Source organism: Sebastes fasciatus, chromosome 16 (assembly GCF_043250625.1).
Source record: "Sebastes fasciatus isolate fSebFas1 chromosome 16, fSebFas1.pri, whole genome shotgun sequence".
NCBI classification, from domain to species: domain Eukaryota; kingdom Metazoa; phylum Chordata; class Actinopteri; order Perciformes; family Sebastidae; genus Sebastes; species Sebastes fasciatus.
Window position 1 is genome coordinate 8,292,377 of NC_133810.1, and position 28,000 is coordinate 8,320,376.

The 28,000-nt window shown below is 39.1% G+C and overlaps 2 protein-coding genes and 1 pseudogene across 3 annotated transcripts; all 3 read left to right on the plus strand.

Moving 5' to 3' along the window:
* The first annotated feature begins 41 nt into the window (after window positions 1-41).
* On the plus strand, window positions 42-9,822 carry LOC141753052 (organic cation/carnitine transporter 2-like). Of its 2 annotated transcripts, XM_074611368.1 has the most exons (11): window positions 44-327; window positions 1,199-1,381; window positions 3,603-3,706; window positions 4,077-4,231; window positions 4,388-4,559; window positions 5,721-5,847; window positions 6,173-6,273; window positions 7,172-7,386; window positions 7,787-7,969; window positions 8,148-8,283; window positions 9,534-9,822. In XM_074611368.1, exons 1-11 carry the CDS (start codon window positions 121-123, stop codon window positions 9,604-9,606), a joined length of 1,656 nt encoding a protein of 551 aa, XP_074467469.1. In that variant the 5' UTR covers window positions 44-120; the 3' UTR covers window positions 9,607-9,822. The 2 variants fall into 2 exon arrangements, with proteins under 2 accessions (XP_074467470.1, XP_074467469.1); XM_074611369.1 differs by lacking the exon at window positions 9,534-9,822 and having other exon boundaries at window positions 42-327; window positions 8,148-8,287.
* LOC141753054 (organic cation/carnitine transporter 2-like) lies at window positions 9,560-27,994 on the plus strand. Its single transcript, XM_074611370.1, has 11 exons — window positions 9,560-9,618; window positions 20,526-20,790; window positions 21,610-21,792; window positions 22,224-22,327; window positions 22,746-22,900; window positions 23,075-23,246; window positions 23,465-23,597; window positions 23,827-23,915; window positions 26,195-26,409; window positions 27,281-27,463; window positions 27,572-27,994. The coding sequence occupies exons 2-11, from the start codon at window positions 20,584-20,586 to the stop codon at window positions 27,709-27,711; spliced, it is 1,581 nt and encodes a 526-aa protein (XP_074467471.1). The 5' UTR covers window positions 9,560-9,618; window positions 20,526-20,583; the 3' UTR covers window positions 27,712-27,994.
* LOC141752565 (organic cation/carnitine transporter 2-like) lies at window positions 10,214-18,194 on the plus strand (annotated as a pseudogene).
* Window positions 27,995-28,000: the final 6 nt, after the last annotated feature.

Sequence of the window (28,000 nt, forward strand, 5' to 3'; positions counted from 1 at the left end):
TGGCCTGGCAGGTGATGTGAGGTGAGGGGAAGACAGAACAGTCTGTCTTTTTTCTGTTGCAGTATAAAAAGAAGTCTGCAGGACAAAGACTGTGGAGGGGACAGTTAGGACTCTGAGACTATGCAGGATTATGATGAAACCACAGCTTTTCTGGGTCAGTGGGGACGTTTCCAGCAGGTTGTCTTCTTTATGCTGTGTGCCAGCATCGTGCCCAATGGATTTGGTGCTTTCACCCTTGTTTTCGTGGGTGACGTACCAAGTCACCACTGCGGGGATCCTGACTTCAACCTTACCGAAGACTGGCGCAAAACCATCATACCAATTAAGGTGAGACTGCCAGAGATTCCCCAGAAGATGTTCTTTTTGTTCTTCTTCGACTTGCCTCTGAAGTTTATTTCGACGAAGTATAGAGCCCAAAATAAATTACTACAGTATTTCTGTGATTATGCATGCCCTTAGAATAATGAAATGTATTATTATTATACATCCTGCTTAACATTTGTATTCGCAGTGATATTTGCATGTACTTTTAAAATAGATCATACAAAAGACTGTCCAATCAATTTTGTTATTTAAAGGTTTTGAACAAAATGTTACCAATTAAGACCATGCTTGCTTAAATATTCTTTTTCACATTTAGTCTACTAAGTTTCTGCTTGGTGTCAAGTACATCTTGCAACCACATGATCTGCTCAATACAGTGAGAATTTTCTTACACTTTGGATGAAAGCCAACAACATGCTGCACAGTATCCTCCTACAGCAGCAAATGACATGATAGCCTACATTCTAGTAGTTAATGCATGCACGCGAAGGTGCCATCATACACAATACTGGGATGGGTTCACTGCACTGCAAGTCATGTCAAGGGGACTGTGAGGTGGGAGTCTAATACTCATTATAGAATTGCGAAACATAACAGCATAGTTAAGATATTCTTTGGTTTGTTTATGTAAAGCATGGTCATAAACCAGTGCAAAAGAAATCAAAATGTTTGAACAGGAGGTTTTTGATACTGCAGTTTTGCCAGATTACTATCGAGATGAGTACAGGTATTGTGTGCACAGCTGTCTGCCTTTGCTGCCATTGTTGCCTACATTTACTTACAGTGTTACATAACGCACATTACAAGGATAAATTCACTGAAAAAGAAATGTTACTAATAACACTTATAAAGTTTGTATCATTGTGACTGTTAGGTAGTGGATGGGAAACAGGAGCTGAGCAGATGCAGCAGGTACAGACTGGATGTAGTCAGAAATCTCTCTGCTCAGGGATTAATTCCTGGCAGAGACGTCAACCTCACCGACCTGGAGCAGGAGAGCTGTGTGGACGGGTGGAGCTACAGCAAAGACATCTACCAGTCCACCATAGTCTCGGAGGTGAGAGTATGTGTATGTTCTAGACTGGGAATGAGCTTGCTGCCATATTCTGTGGTTACTGTCACTGCGCTGTCTTCTCAGTTTGTCTTGCAGCCTTTGCTTTTTTCCTGTTCTGTTGTTTGTTCTAGGTGTCTCAAAGCCAGTTTACTGTCTCAGCAGTTCATGCCTCTACATGTATTGTATTTGTCTTTCTGCAGTGTGTACATGCATGGCTTTAGTCTACACTGCGTGGATGTGTCTAAAACCTGTTCAGGGCTTTGTGAAATGTCAAGGGAGTCACCAATTGTCTAGTATTCCTCTGCCAAGATTATGCCAGTGCACCGGGCACAGCCCTGTGAACACGTCTGCGGTCAGGTAACACACCTAGTTAAAGGGGAACTATGCCCATTTTCAAAAAAAAAATTCAAAAGACAGTGCAAAAAATATTAGTAAACATGAACAACTCTCTCCAAAACCCTAAAACTAGAGTGCTTAAGCTCAAATGTGTGATGTCATCAAGTGTAAAGTGTGGCCCTGCTCCATAGACAATGAATTGGGAGAGATGTTCTAGATGATGCTGACAGCTCACAGGGGAACGTTCTGAGTATATGGGTACATTTTCTGAGAACACTACAATAGAGTTAAGCTCATTCAGGTATAAAAAAGAAAACACAAAATCAGTCTCCCATTCATTGTCTATGGAGCCGCTCCAGACTTTATACACTTGCTTCTCTGGTTTCTGGCTTTGAGGGAGAGTAGCTCATGTTCACAAATATTGATTGAACTATAGCCATGGAAATAACATATTGGAGTTCTTAATTTAGGTTGCGTTCCCCTTTAATGCTTGCTCAAAACATGAAAGCATTGTTATAGCTTTATGTTTAACAGTTTGTTCTTATTTATTTTACTTTTAACTCTATTGTCTACCTAACTCAGGGGAGGTACCGAGTGTTGTTGATATATCATTATCATGCACTGCCTTCACATAGTGAGGCTAGTCATGCTAATGTTCTTTAACTATCATGAACATCTCGAATTCAATGTGCTGTATGGGGATCAACTTCCTGCATGAGACATGCCCTTTGAAGCATTGTTACAGCTTGAATTTGTCTTTGTAATCCAACCTGCTATTCCAGCCTGGCAAGTCGGGCATTTTTGTCTCCATATCTGTCTATGCTTTTGTCTTTGGATTTGTATTTGCATGGGTTTAAAGAGGAAACGGTTTTTCCATGTAACCCTGGTGACCTGTCTCTCTCTTTGTTGTCAGTTAAACACGTTTTATTGTTGTGATAGTGAATACTTTCCGTATCCTGATGCATAGTCACACGGTTCAGATAGGCACACAAAATACATTCAGTCATTCAAAAACATTTCCTGTGTAAACAAATGAAGTGGACTAAACAATGGCACCATTTAGCATTTGTTTATAACATTTTCTTTTGAAACGTCTCCTCCGAGCAGTGATGGAGTATTCAGTCTATTGCTCCAAAGAGGCCTGTTTAAATGCCATGCTCTGGCTTACTTACCATCACATAGAATTTGCTTCCCTGTAGTGATTTGGTTGTTTACAACCTCAGAGACTCAGGCGGAGGCTGGGATGTGGTTTAATTTGCAGTGATTTTATTTCTGCACTTTGTGACGAAAACAAAGGAGCGCATGTTCGCTCTCTATCATATGAAATAACGCCAGCCTCATCGTTGAATAAGTGTCATGTAGAACTAGCAGCAGAGAGCTCATAACATTAACAAGGATATCTCCTAGTCAATGTATTTCATTGTCCAAAGGTTCTAAATTTGATATCCAGAGGGTATTAGTATAGCAGCAAGAAACTATTTGTAATGTAAAGATATAGAGGAGTAATGTCTACCTGAGCAGAGGTTGAAGCTACTCTCCCTCTGTGTGTGTTATAATCAGAGTTTCTCTGTGCTTTGTTTACCTAGCCGGGTGTGCTTTTAGTGCGTGTTCGTGCATGTGAGTGTGCCTGAACTGGCTAGCTCACAGCACCGCTCTGCACTGCGCTCATACGGCGGTTACAGCTAATAACACCATCCAGAACCACGGCGTAGTCGCGGAAGCGTAGCCCCGACCCTCCGGTTCTCCCTCAGGTTAACGCGGTCATCTCTGTCAGCGCTTTCGCCATTATTTGCACTGTTGCGCTCGCCGTCCGCCATGCTGAGAGGCAATAGAAATGCTCAAGATCTTGTGTTGAGCTACTTTATTTATTAATGTATGGATCTTCCAGTTTGACCTAGTGTGCAGTGATGAGTGGAAACAGCCGCTCACCGCCACAGTTTTCTACCTCGGAGTTTTTTCTGGATCCTTCTTCTCAGGACAGCTCTCAGACAGGTACTGAAAACACCACCTCCATGGGATACACAGTATATACAAATGCATTTATTTTAAACCTGTAGTTACCTTTTTGAATACCCTTTATACTGTATATTAGTAACTGACTAATTACTGATTTGACACTTAGAGCATCATTTTATATTATATGGGAAAATAGTAATTGGGGGGGTATGCTGCGATTTTCTAAAAAGAATCTACTAATTCACAGTGATTTTCGAATAGTATTTTTGCTTGGAATGCACATCCCAAGTTTATACTTCATTTAGCCTTAGAATACTGTATAACATTTTGTGGACATTTGTATCCAAATTATTGTAAAGTGCATGTTCTTCATATTTCATATTGGTTTATTCAACTTCTCTCATAGATTTGGAAGAAAACCTGTTCTTTTTGCAACCATGGCAGTTCAGACGGTTTTTACCTTTATTCAGGTCTTCTCTACGTCTTGGATTATGTTCACCATCCTCCTCTTCTTCAATGGTTTGGGACAGATGTCCAACTTTATAGCTGCTTTAGTGCTGGGTACATATAAACATCACATTCATTTTACACATTTGTCAGATTTGGAATAAATGTAGATAGTGCAATAAGTTTGTTAAAAATACCGTACATATCTACTTGCCTTTCACTTGTTCACCACATGACCCTCTCTTTGTGTTTCTTTATCTCTGTGTGCAGGCATGGAGATCTTTAATAGCAATACGCGAGTCCTTTACGCATCCCTGGGCTCATGTTTAGCCTATGTCATTGGCTACATGATGCTGCCTCTCTTCGCTTACTTTTTAAGGGACTGGAAATCTCTCCTGTTGGCTTTGTCTTTGCCTGGCCTGGCCTACGTTCCCCTCTGGTGGTAGGTTGCACTCACTACAAGAAAGCATACGATGAATTACCATAAAGTTTATGTTTTTTTGTCTTTTACCAGGGGTGAGTTTAGAGTATTTGTATATTTGTTGTAATGAAAAATATTGAAACCAACGAGAAAAGCCTTGACTGTGTTAAAAATGGTAGACTGACTTAAAATCTAATCAAATTTATTTCTATTGCACATTTAAAACAAAGTGCTGATCAAAGTGCTTTACAAACAGGCAGAATAAAGCAGGTCAAGAGAGCTGACAACAAAAACATGTATATATGCAGATCAGATCAATCAAGATCAAATTGGTGAGCGATGCAGAAGCTAATAAAATAATTTAGTAGTCACAAGTTAACGGGGACCTATTTTGCTTTTGTGCGTTTTCCCTTTCCTTTAGTGTGTTATATATATATATATATATATATATATATATATATATATATATATATATATATAGTATATTCCTTATATATTAGGGCGGTCAATCAACTAAAATATTTAATCGCGATTAATCACATGATTGTCCATGGTTAATCACGATTAATCACACTTTTTCTATCTGTTCAAAATGATCCTTGAAGGAGATTAGTCAAGTATTTAATACTCTTATCAATATAGGAGTGGGCAAATATACTTGCTTTATGCAACATGTACGTATATATTTAATTTTGGAAATCAATTAACAACACAAAACGATGACAAATATTGTCCAGAAACCCTCACAGGTACTGCATTTAGCATAAAAAATATGCTCAAATCATAACATGGCAAACTGCAGCCCAACAGGCAACAACAGCTGTCAGTGTGTCAGTGTGCTGACTTGATAGGACTTGCCCCAAACTGCATGTGATTATCATAAAGTGGGCATGTCTGTAAAGGGGAGACTCGTGGGTACCAATAGAACCCATTTTCATTCACATATCTGGAGTTCAGAGGTCTAAATTGACTGCATGTCCCTGTAATCTGCATCCACATAAAAGACATTTTACGATTTGGCTATATGATTTTAGACTTTCAAAAAAGGACACATCCTTCTTAATGATAAAGCTTTTTCCCTATAGAAGTATTATAACTTGTATTCACCGTCTTTATTGCTTTGTCTTTTACGCCCCTCTGATTCAGCCTGAATGTTTTTGTCTCTGTTGTGTAATGAGGCAGGCTCATCCCAGAGTCTCCTCGGTGGCTGCTCTCTCAGGGAAGAGTGGAGGAGGCTGAGGCCATAATGAGAAAGGCTGCAAAGTGGAACAAAGTTAAGGCTCCGAGTGTCATCTTTCAGGATTACAGTGTAAATTGACTTGTTGATGCATGTTGTTGGCACTCACTATAAACAACTACCTTATGTTATCACTGTACGATATGTTGTAAACAGTGGAGGTTATTAATGTTACTAGATTTATCTAGTCATTTCAAAAGCAAAATTATTGTATTCTGTCTATGCAAATCGGTCAAAATCATCTAGCATCAGAATAGACACATTTGTATTTATGTCTGAAAAAACATGTTTATTGGTATTTTCATTTTTTGTTTTCAAACATCCCTAGGATATTAGGCTATTGAGATGGAAAGACACAACAAACAGAGGGTGAGACTTGCATTTATGTATCTTGCAGGTTAATAAAACAAAGTCACACTCTAAAGAACACTACAATGTCTTCGACCTGCTGAGGACCAGAAGCATCAGAATCACAACTCTCATTCTCTGCCTGCTGCTGTGAGTAAACAGCTTTCAATCACCATAAACTCACAATGCGATTTTTCTGCGATATTAACAGATACTAAGATGTCTGAGAGGGCTCATCGCACTAGAACTCAAGAAAACACATTGAAATGGACAAAACACAATTGACCCCTCGTTAAGCCCCTCCCTAGAACGGCAACTGTCTAATCCTAAACTAGCAATCGTAACTAGGCGCAGGAGGCCTGTCGAGCTTTCAGCGGTGTGTATGGAACCTGCAAGTCCGACAGCCGATGTCCTCAAAGTTTAGAGGGGAGTGTCGTATATTTTTGCTTTTCCGAAGCAAAAAAACACAAGACAAGCAATGTCAGACATGGATTAAACAGTGTGGAAGACTGTTTTAAAGACGATTTTAATGGCCTCTTCATTCACAATACTCTATATTAGCCTATACTGTGAATGTAGCTCTAAAATGCACATTTGTAGTCCTTTCTGTCTACTGTCCAGTAATGTACTATTATTTACTTTGGAATATCTCTCAGTGATATCGTTGAAAACACCTTATTAACATGGCTGGTGCGAAAGCTTGACAGGCCGAGCAACAGTAACCAAGAGGGAGGGGCTTAGCAAAGGGTGAATTACATAAAGAGAAGGTCTTCACCAATTTCAGAACACATATGCAACATACAGGAATATGCTGCAAATACAGAAAACAGGCAAATACAGAGGGGACGCTGCAAGTTGGTCTAAGCTTTCCACCTTAAATATTCTGAATAAAATCATTGATTTTGGGAACTGCTTATCTGACTGCCTTCTGTACAACATTGGCATCTCCCAAGGTTCTGTATTAGGCCCTCTTCTGTTTAGTTTCCTTATAAACGACACACATTAAGCAAACATCTCTGCTTTATGTCTGTATCTTTGTCTTGCCCAGGTTCACTACGAATACTGGATACTTTGGTCTGTCCCTGAACACATCTCAACTCCATGCTGACCCCTACTTGAGCTGCTTCATCTCAGCAGCTGTAGAGGTACCAGCGTACATTTCCAGCTGGCTGGCTCTGCGATACCTTCCACGAAGACTTTCTGTCACCGGTACCTTGCTCCTTGGAGGAGCGTCACTGTTCTTCATTCAGCTGGTGCCTCAAAGTAAGCAGAAAAAAAAAATATGCTAGGACTGTATTCACAGAGATTATTGATGCAAAGTGATGGTTCCTGTGGTGAAACTCAGAAATATTTTTTTTTAAAGAGCTTGTCTCTTTAAAAAAAAAAAATGAATCTGTTCACCAAGCATCTTAATATTTAACACTGTTGTGTTGAGGAACTGCTGCAATTAGGGAGTATCTTATATCAAACTCATAGTGACATGTAGGGGAGTGGGAACAATTTATTTATTTATCACAATTTTATTTTTTTTAAATAGATTTTTTAATGCCAGAATCGATATATTTGCTTCAGTTGAGTCTATGTGGAGGTAGAAGGAAGTTACTACTTTTTTTGTTGTGGTCTGAGTAACCTCATATCCGTTACTCATTTCCTTATCCTCTAGGTCAACCAACTCTCTCTCTTGCGCTGGAGATGTTGGCCAAATATGCTATTACCACTTCTCTCTCTCTGATGCTCGCCTACATTGCAGAGCTTTACCCAACAGTCCTGAGGAACACAGCAACGGGGATATGCACTATGGTTGGCAGAATGGGAGTCTGCATTGCACCAATTTTGTTAAAGCTCAGTGAGTAACTTGGGTTTACATGATAATTATTGACATTAGTTTGACATTTTATTTATTAAACAGCTGCACTGATGCGCTCATGTGTGCACGTTTTGATGCCATGCACACACTCATAAATTCACACAAGTAAATGCATGCACAGCACCCAGACTTTTCTCCTCCTCTTCTCATTTTTTAGGCGTATACCTATTATATCTTCCTTATATTATAATGGGGACTCTCGCTGTTGGGTCTGCCTTTGCTGGTCTCTTCCTGCCAGAGACTCTTGGAAAACCTCTACCTGAAACTATACAACAGATGCATAAGAGAGAAAGGTAGGTTGCTTAAGAAATACACCTTTGTTATGAAGCTTCTCCTGTACCAAACTCATTTTTATATACTAAATTATAATGGATGGTTGATATATTTAATAACTATGGGGAATCCATTCAACTGAATTCAAATTTTTAAGCATCATTTTACTTTCTGTTATACTGTTGAATGTGTTCCTTTTTATTTAGCATCCCTATAATAATTATAATAATTATTTTAGGGTTTGGACTATTGGTTGGACAAAACAAGTATTCCTGAATTTTTACAAACCAAAGAACCAATCCATTAAGTGAGAAACTAATCAGCAGATTAATCCCTAATGAAAGTAATCATTAGTAGAATAATATTAATGTAATGATTTGATATATAACAATATAATAGTCACAGGGGCCCCTACTTTAAAGGTGCTATTGATATCACTGGTAACATTCAGCCACTAGATGTAGCATTCTCCCTCCCCCGTTCCGTAGCATTCACTTCACAACAAGTTGTTGCCAGGCACTTACTGTCAATCTCACAGAGATACCACATGAAGCCAACGTTGCTTTACTATTGGCTGAAAAGCCTTGTTGGAAGTGGGAACCAAATGTCCGATATCTTCCACAGAGATAACCAAAACATTCATTTTGGACCCACCAAATTTTTTTAAATGATGAATTCACAATCATAATAATCGTTTTCAGGAAAAGTCATACTTTTATTCGGCACCTCTCTTAAAGCTCTGTAGATGTATTATTTAAAAAAAAATAAATGTGACACATAAAAATGTTATCAATAAGACTTTTGAATTGAGTATTTTAACAGTGTGGTATAAGTACTTTCACCTAAGTAAAGGATCTGAATACTTCCTCCACTATTGGCTGGATTTTTAAATAAATTCACCAAATAAACTTGGAAGGTGTTTATAACTAGTTTCTGTTGCCTCCAAGTGGCCAAAAGAAAATCTTTTTTTTCAGGTGCAAGGATTATTTTAAGACCTTTACTAAGTGGTTAGCTCTATAATCATACAGTATGAAGGTCCTGAGTTCAAATTCACAGACCCAGTCCTTTCTGTAAATCATGTATGAAACATGTTTTAAGTGGATGTGCTAATGTGACAGCAGCCACTGCAGTGAATGCAGCTGCTTGTGATGATGATAATAAAGTCAATAGCAGCAAAGGAATACTTATATTTCTTCTCTTATATTTGCCCTGTCTGCAGAACACTACAACCTGTAATGTTTTGTTTGTTTGTCTTTTCTCCTTATAACAGGATAAAGTGTCCATGCATCACTGGAAAAGAAACCCCAATACCCGTGGTACTCCGGGACACTATGATTATCTAGCAATTTACTGATGTAGGTTATGTTGATATTGCTTTTGAATGTCATTACTACTGTTAATACTTATTTATATTTTCATTATATTTAAGGTGTCTTAAATAAGAATAAGTTATTCATCAATAGTTTTCCATTTTAATACATTTGAAAACATTACTGTTCTCTTTTCTAAGACATCAGAATCTAAAATTGAAATTGTCAAATTAAATCTTGGGAGTTCTACATGTGGCCGTTTTCAATGATTTTTTTTGTCTCGCTCTGTTTTTGTTTCATGTTGACATTTGCACGTACATGTATGTGTTATCTTAAATGGCGAAGATGAATACAAAATATTCGCTAAAAGCTGTTGATAAAGGTGTTTCAGTTAAAAAACAGTCGGGCAGTCTCACGACTCAAATAACCATGTTACAAAATGTAATTTGGTTACATAAATAAGATATAAATACATCTTTTAATCTCATTTATACATGCATATGCATACATACACAGCTTTGTTATCCTTAATGGAAAAGACTCCCACAAAATACTCATTAAACAGCTGTCAATAAATGTTGCAGTAGTTAAGCAAAAGGTACACACTGTAACAACTGTCCTCTTTAATGTGTCCTTGAGCATGTATAATTATCTAGTACAGGGTGTGGCTATCTGGCCTGGCAGGTGATGTGAGGTGAGGGGAAGACAGAACAGTCTGTCTTTTTTCTGTTGCAGTATAAAAAGAAGTCTGCAGGACAAAGACTGTGGAGGGGACAGTTAGGGACCTGAGACTATGCTAGGATTATGATGAAACCACAGCTTTTTCGGGGAGTGGGGACGTTTCCAGCAGGTTGTCTTCTTTATGCTGTGTGCCAGCATCGTGCCCAATGGATTTGGTGCTTTCACCCTTGTTTTCGTGGGTGACGTACCAAGTCACCACTGCGGGGATCCTGACTTCAACCTTACCGAAGACTGGCGCAAAACCATCATACCAATTAAGGTGAGACTGCCAGAGATTCCCCAGAAGATGTTCTTTTTGTTCTTCTTCGACTTGCCTCTGAAGTTTATTTCGACGAAGTATAGAGCCCAAAATAAATTACTACAGTATTTCTGTGATTATGCATGCCCTTAGAATAATGAAATGTATTATTATTATACATCCTGCTTAACATTTGTATTCGCAGTGATATTTGCATGTACTTTTAAAACAGATCATACAAAAGACTGTCCAATCAATTTTGTTATTTAAAGGTTTTGAACAAAATGTTACCAATTAAGACCATGCTTGCTTAAATATTCTTTTTCACATTTAGTCTACTAAGTTTCTGCTTGGTGTCAAGTACATCTTGCAACCACATGATCTGCTCAATACAGTGAGAATTTTCTTACACTTTGGATGAAAGCCAACAACATGCTGCACAGTATCCTCCTACAGCAGCAAATGACATGATAGCCTACATTCTAGTAGTTAATGCATGCACGCGAAGGTGCCATCATACACAATACTGGGATGGGTTCACTGCACTGCAAGTCATGTCAAGGGGACTGTGAGGTGGGAGTCTAATACTCATTATAGAATTGCGAAACATAACAGCATAGTTAAGATATTCTTTGGTTTGTTTATGTAAAGCATGGTCATAAACCAGTGCAAAAGAAATCAAAATGTTTGAACAGGAGGTTTTTGATACTGCAGTTTTGCCAGATTACTATCGAGATGAGTACAGGTATTGTGTGCACAGCTGTCTGCCTTTGCTGCCATTGTTGCCTACATTTACTTACAGTGTTACATAACGCACATTACAAGGATAAATTCACTGAAAAAGAAATGTTACTAATAACACTTATAAAGTTTGTATCATTGTGACTGTTAGGTAGTGGATGGGAAACAGGAGCTGAGCAGATGCAGCAGGTACAGACTGGATGTAGTCAGAAATCTCTCTGCTCAGGGATTAATTCCTGGCAGAGACGTCAACCTCACCGACCTGGAGCAGGAGAGCTGTGTGGACGGGTGGAGCTACAGCAAAGACATCTACCAGTCCACCATAGTCTCGGAGGTGAGAGTATGTGTATGTTCTAGACTGGGAATGAGCTTGCTGCCATATTCTGTGGTTACTGTCACTGCGCTGTCTTCTCAGTTTGTCTTGCAGCCTTTGCTTTTTTCCTGTTCTGTTGTTTGTTCTAGGTGTCTCAAAGCCAGTTTACTGTCTCAGCAGTTCATGCCTCTACATGTATTGTATTTGTCTTTCTGCAGTGTGTACATGCATGGCTTTAGTCTACACTGCGTGGATGTGTCTAAAACCTGTTCAGGGCTTTGTGAAATGTCAAGGGAGTCACCAATTGTCTAGTATTCCTCTGCCAAGATTATGCCAGTGCACCGGGCACAGCCCTGTGAACACGTCTGCGGTCAGGTAACACACCTAGTTAAAGGGGAACTATGCCCATTTTCAAAAAAAAAATTCAAAAGACAGTGCAAAAAATATTAGTAAACATGAACAACTCTCTCCAAAACCCTAAAACTAGAGTGCTTAAGCTCAAATGTGTGATGTCATCAAGTGTAAAGTGTGGCCCTGCTCCATAGACAATGAATTGGGAGAGATGTTCTAGATGATGCTGACAGCTCACAGGGGAACGTTCTGAGTATATGGGTACATTTTCTGAGAACACTACAATAGAGTTAAGCTCATTCAGGTATAAAAAAGAAAACACAAAATCAGTCTCCCATTCATTGTCTATGGAGCCGCTCCAGACTTTATACACTTGCTTCTCTGGTTTCTGGCTTTGAGGGAGAGTAGCTCATGTTCACAAATATTGATTGAACTATAGCCATGGAAATAACATATTGGAGTTCTTAATTTAGGTTGCGTTCCCCTTTAATGCTTGCTCAAAACATGAAAGCATTGTTATAGCTTTATGTTTAACAGTTTGTTCTTATTTATTTTACTTTTAACTCTATTGTCTACCTAACTCAGGGGAGGTACCGAGTGTTGTTGATATATCATTATCATGCACTGCCTTCACATAGTGAGGCTAGTCATGCTAATGTTCTTTAACTATCATGAACATCTCGAATTCAATGTGCTGTATGGGGATCAACTTCCTGCATGAGACATGCCCTTTGAAGCATTGTTACAGCTTGAATTTGTCTTTGTAATCCAACCTGCTATTCCAGCCTGGCAAGTCGGGCATTTTTGTCTCCATATCTGTCTATGCTTTTGTCTTTGGATTTGTATTTGCATGGGTTTAAAGAGGAAACGGTTTTTCCATGTAACCCTGGTGACCTGTCTCTCTCTTTGTTGTCAGTTAAACACGTTTTATTGTTGTGATAGTGAATACTTTCCGTATCCTGATGCATAGTCACACGGTTCAGATAGGCACACAAAATACATTCAGTCATTCAAAAACATTTCCTGTGTAAACAAATGAAGTGGACTAAACAATGGCACCATTTAGCATTTGTTTATAACATTTTCTTTTGAAACGTCTCCTCCGAGCAGTGATGGAGTATTCAGTCTATTGCTCCAAAGAGGCCTGTTTAAATGCCATGCTCTGGCTTACTTACCATCACATAGAATTTGCTTCCCTGTAGTGATTTGGTTGTTTACAACCTCAGAGACTCAGGCGGAGGCTGGGATGTGGTTTAATTTGCAGTGATTTTATTTCTGCACTTTGTGACGAAAACAAAGGAGCGCATGTTCGCTCTCTATCATATGAAATAACGCCAGCCTCATCGTTGAATAAGTGTCATGTAGAACTAGCAGCAGAGAGCTCATAACATTAACAAGGATATCTCCTAGTCAATGTATTTCATTGTCCAAAGGTTCTAAATTTGATATCCAGAGGGTATTAGTATAGCAGCAAGAAACTATTTGTAATGTAAAGATATAGAGGAGTAATGTCTACCTGAGCAGAGGTTGAAGCTACTCTCCCTCTGTGTGTGTTATAATCAGAGTTTCTCTGTGCTTTGTTTACCTAGCCGGGTGTGCTTTTAGTGCGTGTTCGTGCATGTGAGTGTGCCTGAACTGGCTAGCTCACAGCACCGCTCTGCACTGCGCTCATACGGCGGTTACAGCTAATAACACCATCCAGAACCACGGCGTAGTCGCGGAAGCGTAGCCCCGACCCTCCGGTTCTCCCTCAGGTTAACGCGGTCATCTCTGTCAGCGCTTTCGCCATTATTTGCACTGTTGCGCTCGCCGTCCGCCATGCTGAGAGGCAATAGAAATGCTCAAGATCTTGTGTTGAGCTACTTTATTTATTAATGTATGGATCTTCCAGTTTGACCTAGTGTGCAGTGATGAGTGGAAACAGCCGCTCACCGCCACAGTTTTCTACCTCGGAGTTTTTTCTGGATCCTTCTTCTCAGGACAGCTCTCAGACAGGTACTGAAAACACCACCTCCATGGGATACACAGTATATACAAATGCATTTATTTTAAACCTGTAGTTACCTTTTTGAATACCCTTTATACTGTATATTAGTAACTGACTAATTACTGATTTGACACTTAGAGCATCATTTTATATTATATGGGAAAATAGTAATTGGGGGGGTATGCTGCGATTTTCTAAAAAGAATCTACTAATTCACAGTGATTTTCGAATAGTATTTTTGCTTGGAATGCACATCCCAAGTTTATACTTCATTTAGCCTTAGAATACTGTATAACATTTTGTGGACATTTGTATCCAAATTATTGTAAAGTGCATGTTCTTCATATTTCATATTGGTTTATTCAACTTCTCTCATAGATTTGGAAGAAAACCTGTTCTTTTTGCAACCATGGCAGTTCAGACGGTTTTTACCTTTATTCAGGTCTTCTCTACGTCTTGGATTATGTTCACCATCCTCCTCTTCTTCAATGGTTTGGGACAGATGTCCAACTTTATAGCTGCTTTAGTGCTGGGTACATATAAACATCACATTCATTTTACACATTTGTCAGATTTGGAATAAATGTAGATAGTGCAATAAGTTTGTTAAAAATACCGTACATATCTACTTGCCTTTCACTTGTTCACCACATGACCCTCTCTTTGTGTTTCTTTATCTCTGTGTGCAGGCATGGAGATCTTTAATAGCAATACGCGAGTCCTTTACGCATCCCTGGGCTCATGTTTAGCCTATGTCATTGGCTACATGATGCTGCCTCTCTTCGCTTACTTTTTAAGGGACTGGAAATCTCTCCTGTTGGCTTTGTCTTTGCCTGGCCTGGCCTACGTTCCCCTCTGGTGGTAGGTTGCACTCACTACAAGAAAGCATACGATGAATTACCATAAAGTTTATGTTTTTTTGTCTTTTACCAGGGGTGAGTTTAGAGTATTTGTATATTTGTTGTAATGAAAAATATTGAAACCAACGAGAAAAGCCTTGATTGTGTTAAAAATGGTAGACTGACTTAAAATCTAATCAAATTTATTTCTATTGCACATTTAAAACAAAGTGCTGATCAAAGTGCTTTACAAACAGGCAGAATAAAGCAGGTCAAGAGAGCTGACAACAAAAACATGTATATATGCAGATCAGATCAATCAAGATCAAATTGGTGAGCGATGCAGAAGCTAATAAAATAATTTAGTAGTCACAAGTTAACGGGGACCTATTTTGCTTTTGTGCGTTTTCCCTTTCCTTTAGTGTGTTATATATATATATATATATATATATATATATATATATATATATAGTATATTCCTTATATATTAGGGCGGTCAATCAACTAAAATATTTAATCGCGATTAATCACATGATTGTCCATGGTTAATCACGATTAATCACACTTTTTCTATCTGTTCAAAATGATCCTTGAAGGAGATTAGTCAAGTATTTAATACTCTTATCAATATAGGAGTGGGCAAATATACTTGCTTTATGCAACATGTACGTATATATTTAATTTTGGAAATCAATTAACAACACAAAACGATGACAAATATTGTCCAGAAACCCTCACAGGTACTGCATTTAGCATAAAAAATATGCTCAAATCATAACATGGCAAACTGCAGCCCAACAGGCAACAACAGCTGTCAGTGTGTCAGTGTGCTGACTTGATAGGACTTGCCCCAAACTGCATGTGATTATCATAAAGTGGGCATGTCTGTAAAGGGGAGACTCGTGGGTACCAATAGAACCCATTTTCATTCACATATCTGGAGTTCAGAGGTCTAAATTGACTGCATGTCCCTGTAATCTGCATCCACATAAAAGACATTTTACGATTTGGCTATATGATTTTAGACTTTCAAAAAAGGACACATCCTTCTTAATGATAAAGCTTTTTCCCTATAGAAGTATTATAACTTGTATTCACCGTCTTTATTGCTTTGTCTTTTACGCCCCTCTGATTCAGCCTGAATGTTTTTGTCTCTGTTGTGTAATGAGGCAGGCTCATCCCAGAGTCTCCTCGGTGGCTGCTCTCTCAGGGAAGAGTGGAGGAGGCTGAGGCCATAATGAGAAAGGCTGCAAAGTGGAACAAAGTTAAGGCTCCGAGTGTCATCTTTCAGGATTACAGTGTAAATTGACTTGTTGATGCATGTTGTTGGCACTCACTATAAACAACTACCTTATGTTATCACTGTACGATATGTTGTAAACAGTGGAGGTTATTAATGTTACTAGATTTATCTAGTCATTTCAAAAGCAAAATTATTGTATTCTGTCTATGCAAATCGGTCAAAATCATCTAGCATCAGAATAGACACATTTGTATTTATGTCTGAAAAAACATGTTTATTGGTATTTTCATTTTTTGTTTTCAAACATCCCTAGGATATTAGGCTATTGAGATGGAAAGACACAACAAACAGAGGGTGAGACTTGCATTTATGTATCTTGCAGGTTAATAAAACAAAGTCACACTCTAAAGAACACTACAATGTCTTCGACCTGCTGAGGACCAGAAGCATCAGAATCACAACTCTCATTCTCTGCCTGCTGCTGTGAGTAAACAGCTTTCAATCACCATAAACTCACAATGCGATTTTTCTGCGATATTAACAGATACTAAGATGTCTGAGAGGGCTCATCGCACTAGAACTCAAGAAAACACATTGAAATGGACAAAACACAATTGACCCCTCGTTAAGCCCCTCCCTAGAACGGCAACTGTCTAATCCTAAACTAGCAATCGTAACTAGGTGCAGGAGGCCTGTCGAGCTTTCAGCGGTGTGTATGGAACCTGCAAGTCCGACAGCCGATGTCCTCAAAGTTTAGAGGGGAGTGTCGTATATTTTTGCTTTTCCGAAGCAAAAAAACACAAGACAAGCAATGTCAGACATGGATTAAACAGTGTGGAAGACTGTTTTAAAGACGATTTTAATGGCCTCTTCATTCACAATACTCTATATTAGCCTATACTGTGAATGTAGCTCTAAAATGCACATTTGTAGTCCTTTCTGTCTACTGTCCAGTAATATACTATTATTTACTTTGGAATATCTCTCAGTGATATCGTTGAAAACACCTTATTGACATGGCTGGTGCGAAAGCTTGACAGGCCGAGCAACAGTAACCAAGAGGGAGGGGCTTAGCAAAGGGTGAATTACATAAAGAGAAGGTCTTCACCAATTTCAGAACACATATGCAACATACAGGAATATGCTGCAAATACAGAAAACAGGCAAATACAGAGGGGACGCTGCAAGTTGGTCTAAGCTTTCCACCTTAAATATTCTGAATAACTGCTTATCTGACTGCCTTCTGTACAACATTGGCATCTCCCAAGGTTCTGTATTAGGCCCTCTTCTGTTTAGTTTCCTTATAAACGACACACATTAAGCAAACATCTCTGCTTTATGTCTGTATCTTTGTCTTGCCAAGGTTCACTACGAATACTGGATACTTTGGTCTGTCCCTGAACACATCTCAACTCCATGCTGACCCCTACTTGAGCTGCTTCATCTCAGCAGCTGTAGAGGTACCAGCGTACATTTCCAGCTGGCTGGCTCTGCGATACCTTCCACGAAGACTTTCTGTCACCGGTACCTTGCTCCTTGGAGGAGCGTCACTGTTCTTCATTCAGCTGGTGCCTCAAAGTAAGCAGAAAAAAAAAATATGCTAGGACTGTATTCACAGAGATTATTGATGCAAAGTGATGGTTCCTGTGGTGAAACTCAGAAATATTTTTATTAAAGAGCTTGTCTCTTTAAAAAAAAAAAATGAATCTGTTCACCAAGCATCTTAATATTTAACACTGTTGGGTTGAGGAACTGCTGCAATTAGGGAGTATCTTATATCAAACTCATAGTGACATGTAGGGGAGTGGGAACAATTTATTTATTTATCACAATTTAATTTTTTTTAAATAGATTTTTTAATGCCAGAATCGATATATTTGCTTCAGTTGAGTCTATGTGGAGGTAGAAGGAAGTTACTACTTTTTTTGTTGTGGTCTGAGTAACCTCATATCCGTTACTCATTTCCTTATCCTCTAGGTCAACCAACTCTCTCTCTTGCGCTGGAGATGTTGGCCAAATATGCTATTACCACTTCTCTCTCTCTGATGCTCGCCTACATTGCAGAGCTTTACCCAACAGTCCTGAGGAACACAGCAACGGGGATATGCACTATGGTTGGCAGAATGGGAGTCTGCATTGCACCAATTTTGTTAAAGCTCGGTGAGTAACTTGGGTTTACATGATAATTATTGACATTAGTTTGACATTTTATTTATTAAACAGCTGCACTGATGCGCTCATGTGTGCACGTTTTGATGCCATGCACACACTCATAAATTCACACAAGTAAATGCACGCACAGCACCCAGACTTTTCTCCTCCTCTTCTCATTTTTTAGGCGTATACCTATTATATCTTCCTTATATTATAATTGGGACTCTCGCTGTTGGGTCTGCCTTTGCTGGTCTCTTCCTGCCAGAGACTCTTGGAAAACCTCTACCTGAAACTATACAACAGATGCATAAGAGAGAAAGGTAGGTTGCTTAAGAAATACACCTTTGTTATGAAGCTTCTCCTGTACCAAACTCATTTTTATATACTAAATTATAATGGATGGTTGATATATTTAATAACTATGGGGAATCCATTCAACTGAATTCAAATTTTTAAGCATCATTTTACTTTCTGTTATACTGTTGAATGTGTTCCTTTTTATTTAGCATCCCTATAATAATTATAATAATTATTTTAGGGTTTGGACTATTGGTTGGACAAAACAAGTATTCCTGAATTTTTACAAACCAAAGAACCAATCCATTAAGTGAGAAACTAATCAGCAGATTAATCCCTAATGAAAGTAATCATTAGTAGAGTAATATTAATGTAATGATTTGATATATAACAATATAATAGTCACAGGGGCCCCTACTTTAAAGGTGCTATTGATATCACTGGTAACATTCAGCCACTAGATGTAGCATTCTCCCTCCCCCGTTCCGTAGCATTCACTTCACAACAAGTTGTTGCCAGGCACTTACTGTCAATCTCACAGAGATACCACATGAAGCCAACGTTGCTTTACTATTGGCTGAAAAGCCTTGTTGGAAGTGGGAACCAAATGTCCGATATCTTCCACAGAGATAACCAAAACATTCATTTTGGACCCACCAAATTTTTTTAAATGATGAATTCACAATCATAATAATCGTTTTCAGGAAAAGTCATACTTTTATTCGGCACCTCTCTTAAAGCTCTGTAGATGTATTATTTAAAAAAAAATAAATGTGACACATAAAAATGTTATCAATAAGACTTTTGAATTGAGTATTTTAACAGTGTGGTATAAGTACTTTCACCTAAGTAAAGGATCTGAATACTTCCTCCACTATTGGCTGGATTTTTAAATAAATTCACCAAATAAACTTGGAAGGTGTTTATAACTAGTTTCTGTTGCCTCCAAGTGGCCAAAAGAAAATCTTTTTTTTCAGGTGCAAGGATTATTTTAAGACCTTTACTAAGTGGTTAGCTCTATAATCATACAGTATGAAGGTCCTGAGTTCAAATTCACAGACCCAGTCCTTTCTGTAAATCATGTATGAAACATGTTTTAAGTGGATGTGCTAATGTGACAGCAGCCACTGCAGTGAATGCAGCTGCTTGTGATGATGATAATAAAGTCAATAGCAGCAAAGGAATACTTATATTTCTTCTCTTATATTTGCCCTGTCTGCAGAACACTACAACCTGTAATGTTTTGTTTGTTTGTCTTTTCTCCTTATAACAGGATAAAGTGTCCATGCATCACTGGAAAAGAAACCCTAATACCCGTGGTACTCCGGGACACTATGATTATCTAGCACTTTACTGATGTAGGTTATGTTGATATTGCTTTTGAATGTCATTACTACTGTTAATACTTATTTATATTTTCATTATATTTAAGGTGTCTTAAATAAGAATAAGTTATTCATCAATAGTTTTCCATTTTAATACATTTGAAAACATTACTGTTCTCTTTTCTAAGACATCAGAATCTAAAATTGAAATTGTCAAATTAAATCTTGGGAGTTCTACATGTGGCCGTTTTCAATGATTTTTTTTGTCTCGCTCTGTTTTTGTTTCATGTTGACATTTGCACGTACATGTATGTGTTATCTTAAATGGCGAAGATGAATACAAAATATTCGCTAAAAGCTGTTGATAAAGGTGTTTCAGTTAAAAAACAGTCGGGCAGTCTCACGACTCAAATAACCATGTTACAAAATGTAATTTGGTTACATAAATAAGATATAAATACATCTCTTAATCTCATTTATACATGCATATGCATACATACACAGCTTTGTTATCCTTAATGGAAAAGACTCCCACAAAATACTCATTAAACAGCTGTCAATAAATGTTGCAGTAGTTAAGCAAAAGGTACACACTGTAACAACTGTCCTCTTTAATGTGTCCTTGAGCATGTATAATTATCTAGTACAGGGTGTGGCTATCTGGCCTGGCAGGTGATGTGAGGTGAGGGGAAGACAGAACAGTCTGTCTTTTTTCTGTTGCAGTATAAAAAGAAGTCTGCAGGACAAAGACTGTGGAGGGCACAGTTAGGACTCTGAGACTATGCAGGATTATGATGACACCACAGCTTTTCTGGGTCAGTGGGGACGTTTCCAGCAGATTGTCTTCTTTCTGCTCTGTGCCAGCATTGTCCCCAATGGATTTGGCGCTTTCTCTGTCGTCTTCTTGACTGATATTCCCGGTCACCACTGCCTGGTTCCTGAGGTTAATCTGACCCAAGATTGGCGCAATGCTACCATCCCAATAGAGGTAATTACATTTTTGAAGATGTCACCTTGTTCTCTCATTATGAAAGTTACTTATTCAACAATTCCAAAAGAGACACAAGTGCAAAAATAATTCCCAGTCTTACTCTCATGTTCTCATCGCTATTTTATGAGTACAATATTGCTAAGGACCTTAAATATTTATGAGTTCCGGCTTCTACCATAAATTGTGCCCTGATTTATAATTAAAATATGATGATCGAACAGACTTTTATTATGTCTCCATGCCCCGCCACATCAAATTTGGCACAAACAGCACTTTGACTCAAAGATGAAGTGATTAGAGATTAGGGATCAAAGGTCACTGCGACCTCATAAAACAGGTTTTTGGCCATAACTCAAGAATTCATAATGCTAATTATGTCACAAACAGACAAGTGCCCTGTCCTGATCGAACAGCTGAAGACCTTTGCTGAAGGTTTGCAAAGATTTGATTTCGTTTTTGTGATATAACTGTTGTTATAATAATATTTTGATTATCAAATTTGTAGCTTTGGATTTATTATTTTTATTTCATTTTGCATTTGTTAAGGGGCTTTTAAAGTAGTCTGGCTACATTCCAGGCTTTTATGTAAATGTACATAAGGTACTGTGAAGACAACGTTGTCAACGCCTTATTGTTGAATCACATCACAGTGACAGCTTTAAGCCCACTGCTCCTAAAAATATATGACGAATCTAAAGTTTTTAATTTCAACACATTTCCTTACACAGTGCAGCACCGTACACAACACGGGTAGGTTCATCGTTAAAGAAATGTTACAAATGACACTAATAATGTTTGTATCATTGTGACTGTTAGGTGGTGGATGGGAAACAGGAGCTGAGCAGATGCAGCAGGTACAGGCTGAATGTGGTCAGAAATCTCTCTGCTCAGGGATTAATTCCTGGCAGAGATGTCAACCTCACTGACCTGGAGCAGGAGGGCTGTGTGGACGGGTGGATCTACAGCAAAGACATCTACCAGTCCACCATAGTCTCTGAGGTGAGGGTGTACATCTACTAATATGTGTTTGTTGGTCTAGTGTAAGCTGTACTAGTGGTAGCATCAGTAACTATAATTAGTCATTAAACCTGACTGGAACACATCTTACACTCTGTGGATAGAACGATAATCGTCTGTATACTGTATGTATACAACTTTTGCCCTGTAAGGAAACATTGGATTGGTTTTCATGCTTTAGAGAGGTGGGGGAAATCACAGGCTCATTTCAAACTAACGAAATACTCAATGATTCTTAGTTTCAGGTTATTATACACTAATGAAAACATAGCTAGGAATATTATATTCCATTTCTGCTAATAGATCCCCCGACATTTTACACGCTGTTCCTTTAATACCAACCGGGCAAAAAGGCAAGGGAATATTGGGCCATGTATTTATATATATTTTTTTGTTCATTATGGATATTCCAGTTTGACTTGGTGTGCAGTGATCAGTGGAAGCAGCCGTTCACTTCCACAGTTTTCTTTGTTGGAGTTCTTGTTGGATCCTTCTTGTCAGGGCAGCTCTCAGACAGGTACTGAAAACACCATCTCACAATAAAATTATATACACAGTGGTTGGGAAATTTACTTTTGGACTTGTTGCTAATGTTCTTTTTTTATTTACCTTAATTACAAATTAGCTTCTCAGTTATTAATTATAGTTCATTAAAGGGAACAGTGGAGAATTATGTATCAGGCCTTTTGATTAGTATTATGTAACTATTTGTTACATTGCGTGGTGTCTCACTCAGAGTGTAACAAAGGTTACACCGTAACCAAACGTTATGTAATGCTACATTACATATTGTTATGATCTCTGATCCTAGTGGTATACAGTAGATAAAAAAAAACATTGCCCTTTTTGTTCAGTATGTTCTTTGTACTATTGCCTTGTTTTAAATCTTATTTTTATTTGCTCTAATTTTTATTTTGTTTGACTTCTCACTCTAGGTTTGGAAGAAAGCCTGTTCTCTTTGCCACCATGGCAATTCAGACAATTTTGACGTTTGCTCAAATCTTTTCACCTTCATGGACAGTGTTTTCCATCCTCATCTTCATCAATGGTTTGGGACAGATCTCCAACTACATATCTGGTTTTGTACTGGGTAAATATGAACATGTCATGCTTTAGTAACGACAAATAATACTTTTAGTGATTTTGATTAATATACATATGTTGTGTGTATTGTACCTGTCTTGTATCACTATTTATCACTAAGATCATCACTTATTACCTGCACCTTTGTCATGCATTTCTCTCTCTCACTCTTTTTGTGCAGGCACTGAGATCTTGACTGGGAATGTACGGGTCATCTTCTCGTCTATGGGTGTGACTCTGGGCTTTGCCATTGGCTACATGATGCTGCCTCTCTTTGCTTACTTTTTACGGGACTGGAAATCTCTCTTGTTGGGTATCTCTCTGCCTGGCCTGCTCTACATCCCTCTCTGGTGGTAGGTTGTACTCATAACAAGAAAATGTATTCATGGAAAGTTTTCCTTACCATGCACCATAATTGTCATGATTTTACTCTTGTGAGGAGACAAAATAATAATTTGGCTCTTTCACTAGAGGAATATTCTAACTTGCATTCACCCTCTTTGTTGCTTTATCTTTTAAGCCCCTCTGATCCAGCCTGAACCTTTTTTTACTCTGTTGAATATTGAGGCAGGCTCATCCCAGAGTCTCCTCGTTGGTTACTCTCTCAGGGAAGAGTGGAGGAGGCCGACACCATAGTGAGAAAGGCTGCTAAGATGAACAAAGTCGAGGCTCCACGGGTCATCTTTGAAGATTACAGTGTACTTGTAAGTCTGCCTTGACTGAAAACATGCAGGATTAGACACAGGAGAAAATGTGTGTGCTTGAGGACACATATTGTCAGTACAATTTACCCTGTAGGAAATAATATCCGTACCAAATTTCATGGCAATCCATCCAGAAGCTGTTGAGATATTTCATTCTGAACCAAAGTGGTGGACTGACTCGCTAAAACACAACTAACTACTGGTGTAACTGAGGTTTTGTATCTTGCAGGTTGAGACAAAGAAGGGACACAACAATGTCTTCGACATGCTGAGGACAAAAAACAATCGAAACACAACCATTATTTTGTGCCTGGTGTGGTGAGTATCCAGTACAATTCGATTTTAGGCATATAAATTACAGTTGGTCATGTATACTGTATAATCTAACACCACCACACACTACAGTCAGTCATTACAAAATTCTCTCTGAAACTGGGAGTTTGACTCCTGGTAACGAAATCTCCTGCTTAGTTATGCATTCAATGAACACAGTTGGCAGTATTCATGGGTTGGAAGCCAGTGAGTGTTCATGTCCTTTCACTGAACTCGCAATTCCTACTAGTTGGTCCCAAATTTCCCAGTGAAGCTCCTTATTGGGTGAAAAGAAGCAACTGGAGAGTGTAAAGACAGTATCAAGGGGCGTAAATATATATAAACTGGAAAAACAAAGTTCGGAAACTTGTGTTTGGTTGATTATTTCTCTGTTGTATCAATGCTAATTGGCATTGTATTTTACATCGTTGGAAAGCCTGTTTATTTACCTTCACAATGATGTCCAACTTGTAAGGATCACGCATTTGTGGGATGAGCAGCACAGCTGATTATGTGGGTAGCGCACAAGAAAAATTTGCCAAAATGCTCTGCTCAATGGTAAACAGTGTATTCTCATAAGGCTACCAGGAAGCCTGCAATAACTGCCCTTCACCGTCAGGCCCGTTTGCGCTGGTGTCGACAACACAGACAATGGAACCTTAACATGTGGGGGAATGTCATGTTCAGTGATGAGTCCAGGTTCTGTCTGCCAAAGTTGGATGGCAGGATCAAAGTATGGAGACGACGCGGAGAACGCTATGCTGATTGTTGAACCGATGGAGTAACAGCTTTTGGTTGGGGCAGTGTCATGGTGTGGGGGGGCATCTCCCTCACTGGTAAAACAAGGCTTGTCATCATTGAAGAGCATCTCAATGCAGGGAGACATCGGGATGAGATTCTGCAGCCAGTGGCGATCCCATATCTCCACAATCTGGGACCTAACTTCATCCTCCAAGATGACAACGCTCGCCCCCACAGAGCCAGGGTTATCACAGACTACCTCCAAGATGTGGGAGTAGAGAGAATGGAACGGCCTGCCAAGAGTCCAGACCTCAACCCAATTCAACACTTGTAGGATCAGCTTGGGCGTGCTGTACATGTTAGACTGACCAACACAACCACGCTGGCTGACCTGCAACGAATCCTGGTTGAGGAATGGAACGCCATCCCACAGCAACGTGTGACCAGGTTGGTGACCAGCATTAGGAGGAGGTGCCGGGCTGTTGTGGCTGCGTATGGATCTTCCACCACTACTGAGGCTCCTGACGGTGTATTAAATTAATAAAGTGTAAAATTGCCAATATGTCTTGTTTGTTCCTTGTTACTGATAGAGAGTTCAATCATCCAATCCACCAAACAACTCAAAACAAGAGTCAATACCAACAGGAGAATACACTGTTTACCATTGACGGAGCATTTTGGCAAATTTTTCTTGGGCGCTACCCACATAATCAGCTGTGCTGCTCATCCCACAAATGCATGATCCTTACAAGTTGGACATCATTGTGAAGGTAAATAAAGAGGCTTTCCAACGATGTAAAATACAATGACCATTAGCATTGTAACAACAGAGAAATAATCCACCAAACACAAGTTTCCGAACTTTGTTTTTCCAGTATATATAGAGTCCAATGTGTATCATAGAGTCCAATAGAGGGCGGAGCCTGTGTGAGTTAGAACGAAGGTTATGATATTGCAACCCTAGTCCTACGCCGCTCGCTAAAGAGGGTGTAACGTAGCAGACAGCGATGTGTGCTGCCTTATATACTGTGGGGTCCGCACACATTCAGGTAGGCACGTCCTGATTGTCCGGTTATGCTTATGCAGATTTTCACTGGGCGAGTGTGTGCTCGTGATTGGAGGATAGTATTATCCATAGAGTCCAGTAGAGGGCTTCGCCTGTGCTTATAGAACTAGGGGTTACAATATTGTAACCTTCGTTTTGGTAATGAGTAGTGTTCTGGGTAATAATTTGCAGGGCTATTGTACTGGATTGATGATTGCCAGGTGTATCAAATAAAGTGGTTACTTAGAGTATTCTTCTAAATTTTTATGATTAAGAAATAGAATGAATTTTAAATTCTGCGTACCTGCATACCTACTGTGTCCTATATCTTGCATGCTAAGCTATTCCATCTTGATGGCAATGAAGAGTAAATAAAAGTCCTGAATCAGATAGTCTTGGTTTGCAGCTGGAGCTACTGTACGTTATGTTAAATGCCGTTTCAATGCAAATTTCCATTCAAACATCTCTGTTGTCTGTATCTCTCTCTATCTCTTCCCAGGTTCACTCTGAGTATTGGATACTATGGCCTGTCCCTGAACACATCCAGACTTCATGCTAACCCCTATATCAGCTGCTTCATCTCAGCAGCTATAGAGGTACCAGCATACATTTCCTGCTGGCTGGCACTGCGATACCTTCCACGACGACTGTCTGTCATCTGTACCTTGCTCTTTGCAGGACTGTCGCTGTACTTCATTCAACTGGTGCCTCAACGTAAGCAGTGTCATGACGTGATGTGGCATCACAGTACTGTCATATTTCCATGCAAATATATTTAGGCCTTAAAAGAGTGCTCCGCAGTTTCAGCATTGCACTCCTATAACACTGCCAGACTCCCAATGGACAGTTTAAAAAAAAGAGACTATTTTGCGATGAGATCATACCAGCTGGGGCCAATGGGCCACATGCTATCGCGGCTGGTAAAGATTGATGCAGCAGTTCGGGTTCGTTATACCAGTAGCAGCTGATACTGTAGCATTGAGACACTAGCCTCAAGCAGAGATGTGGAGCAGGATAAAGAGGTCTGGTAAGCTCACTTCTTTCTAACCCCCAAATTTGTTCATTTTCAAATTTGTTGTTTTTAAGTCCCAGCTATTGCTGACTGGAGGGACATCACTTGAGGCTTTCAAGCAGCTCCCTCTGGAGCTACAAAAGGCTTTATAAATCTTTTTTCACATATGCAGTAGTACTTCCCAAGAACTGCAAACAGACTTTGATGTGTAAAATGGATGGAATTCCCCTTCAAGACAGCTTCTGATGTTAAAGAATTGTTACCAATATGAGGATGCTTAAAGAAAGCTTTGGAGTGTCTTAAATTAATCAGAGGAGAAAATGGCCACATGAAGTGAAGGCAGGGGCCACTTCTGTGGTAGTTCCCGCTACAGTAGGTGTCTCCAAGAACACATTTTGACACACACACACAGACTCACAAGGTGAGAACAATACCAGCGTCGCTATCGCAGCTGGCAAAAAACTCTAAACTCTCAGTTACATGCATTTAATCTGCTGCAGAGTGGATCATTCAGGGAACCATTTTCTTTTTAGTTCCATTCTGTTTTTAGACAAATCATTTATTACGTTTCAGGTTTACCAGATCTGTCTGTTGCTCTGGAGATGCTGGGTAAATTTAGTATTACCTCCGGTGCATCCCTGATGTATGCCTACACAGCAGAGATTTACCCAACAGCGCTCAGGAACACAGCGACGGGGACATGCTCCACATTTGCCAGAGTTGGCAGCTCCATTGCACCGTTTTTGTTAGAGCTGAGTGAGTAAATTGGTCTTAAATAATAATTACTAGCATTTGTTTAACCTGGATTTATTTTTAGCTCATTGACAATTTTCCTAATCCTAATTTCCCCTTCTCCTTGTACAGGTGAATACTTTAAGTACCTGCCTTATATTCTACTGGGGACTCTGGCTGTTGTGTCCGCCTTTGCTGCTCTCTTCCTGCCAGAGAGTTTTGGACGACCTCTACCTCAAACTATTCAACAGATGCATAAGAGAGAAAGGTAGGTTCCATAAGAAGTACAATATGATTATAATATTATTAGTATTTAAAGCCCCTATGTGTAGATTGGTATTTGGCAACTCCTAGAGGTAGTAACAAAAAAGACAATTATCATTTAGCTTTTCACTCTTAAATTAATTTACAAACTCTAAACATATCATCCATCAAAATGTCTATAATTGCTCAGTTGTGTTCTTTATGTGTTTGCGAGTTTGTGTGTTAGTCCTCATATGGACTGTCCTGGCTCCTGCCCAGTTTGTTTGGATAATTGTTTCTATGCGTGAGAAATACTCA

Excerpts from the sequence above, each read along its gene's own strand:
- LOC141753052 (XM_074611368.1), top strand. The coding sequence starts at position 121 with ATGCAGGATTATGATGAAACCACAGCTTTTCTGGGTCAGTGGGGACGT. Across the intron at positions 4,232-4,387 it reads TATAGCTGCTTTAGTGCTGG|GCATGGAGATCTTTAATAGC; the intron begins GTACATATAAAC and ends CTCTGTGTGCAG. Across the intron at positions 7,970-8,147 it reads ACCAATTTTGTTAAAGCTCA|GCGTATACCTATTATATCTT; the intron begins GTGAGTAACTTG and ends CTCATTTTTTAG.
- LOC141753054 (XM_074611370.1), top strand. The coding sequence starts at position 20,584 with ATGCAGGATTATGATGACACCACAGCTTTTCTGGGTCAGTGGGGACGT. Across the intron at positions 20,791-21,609 it reads ATGCTACCATCCCAATAGAG|GTGGTGGATGGGAAACAGGA; the intron begins GTAATTACATTT and ends TGTGACTGTTAG. Across the intron at positions 22,328-22,745 it reads TCAGGGCAGCTCTCAGACAG|GTTTGGAAGAAAGCCTGTTC; the intron begins GTACTGAAAACA and ends TTCTCACTCTAG.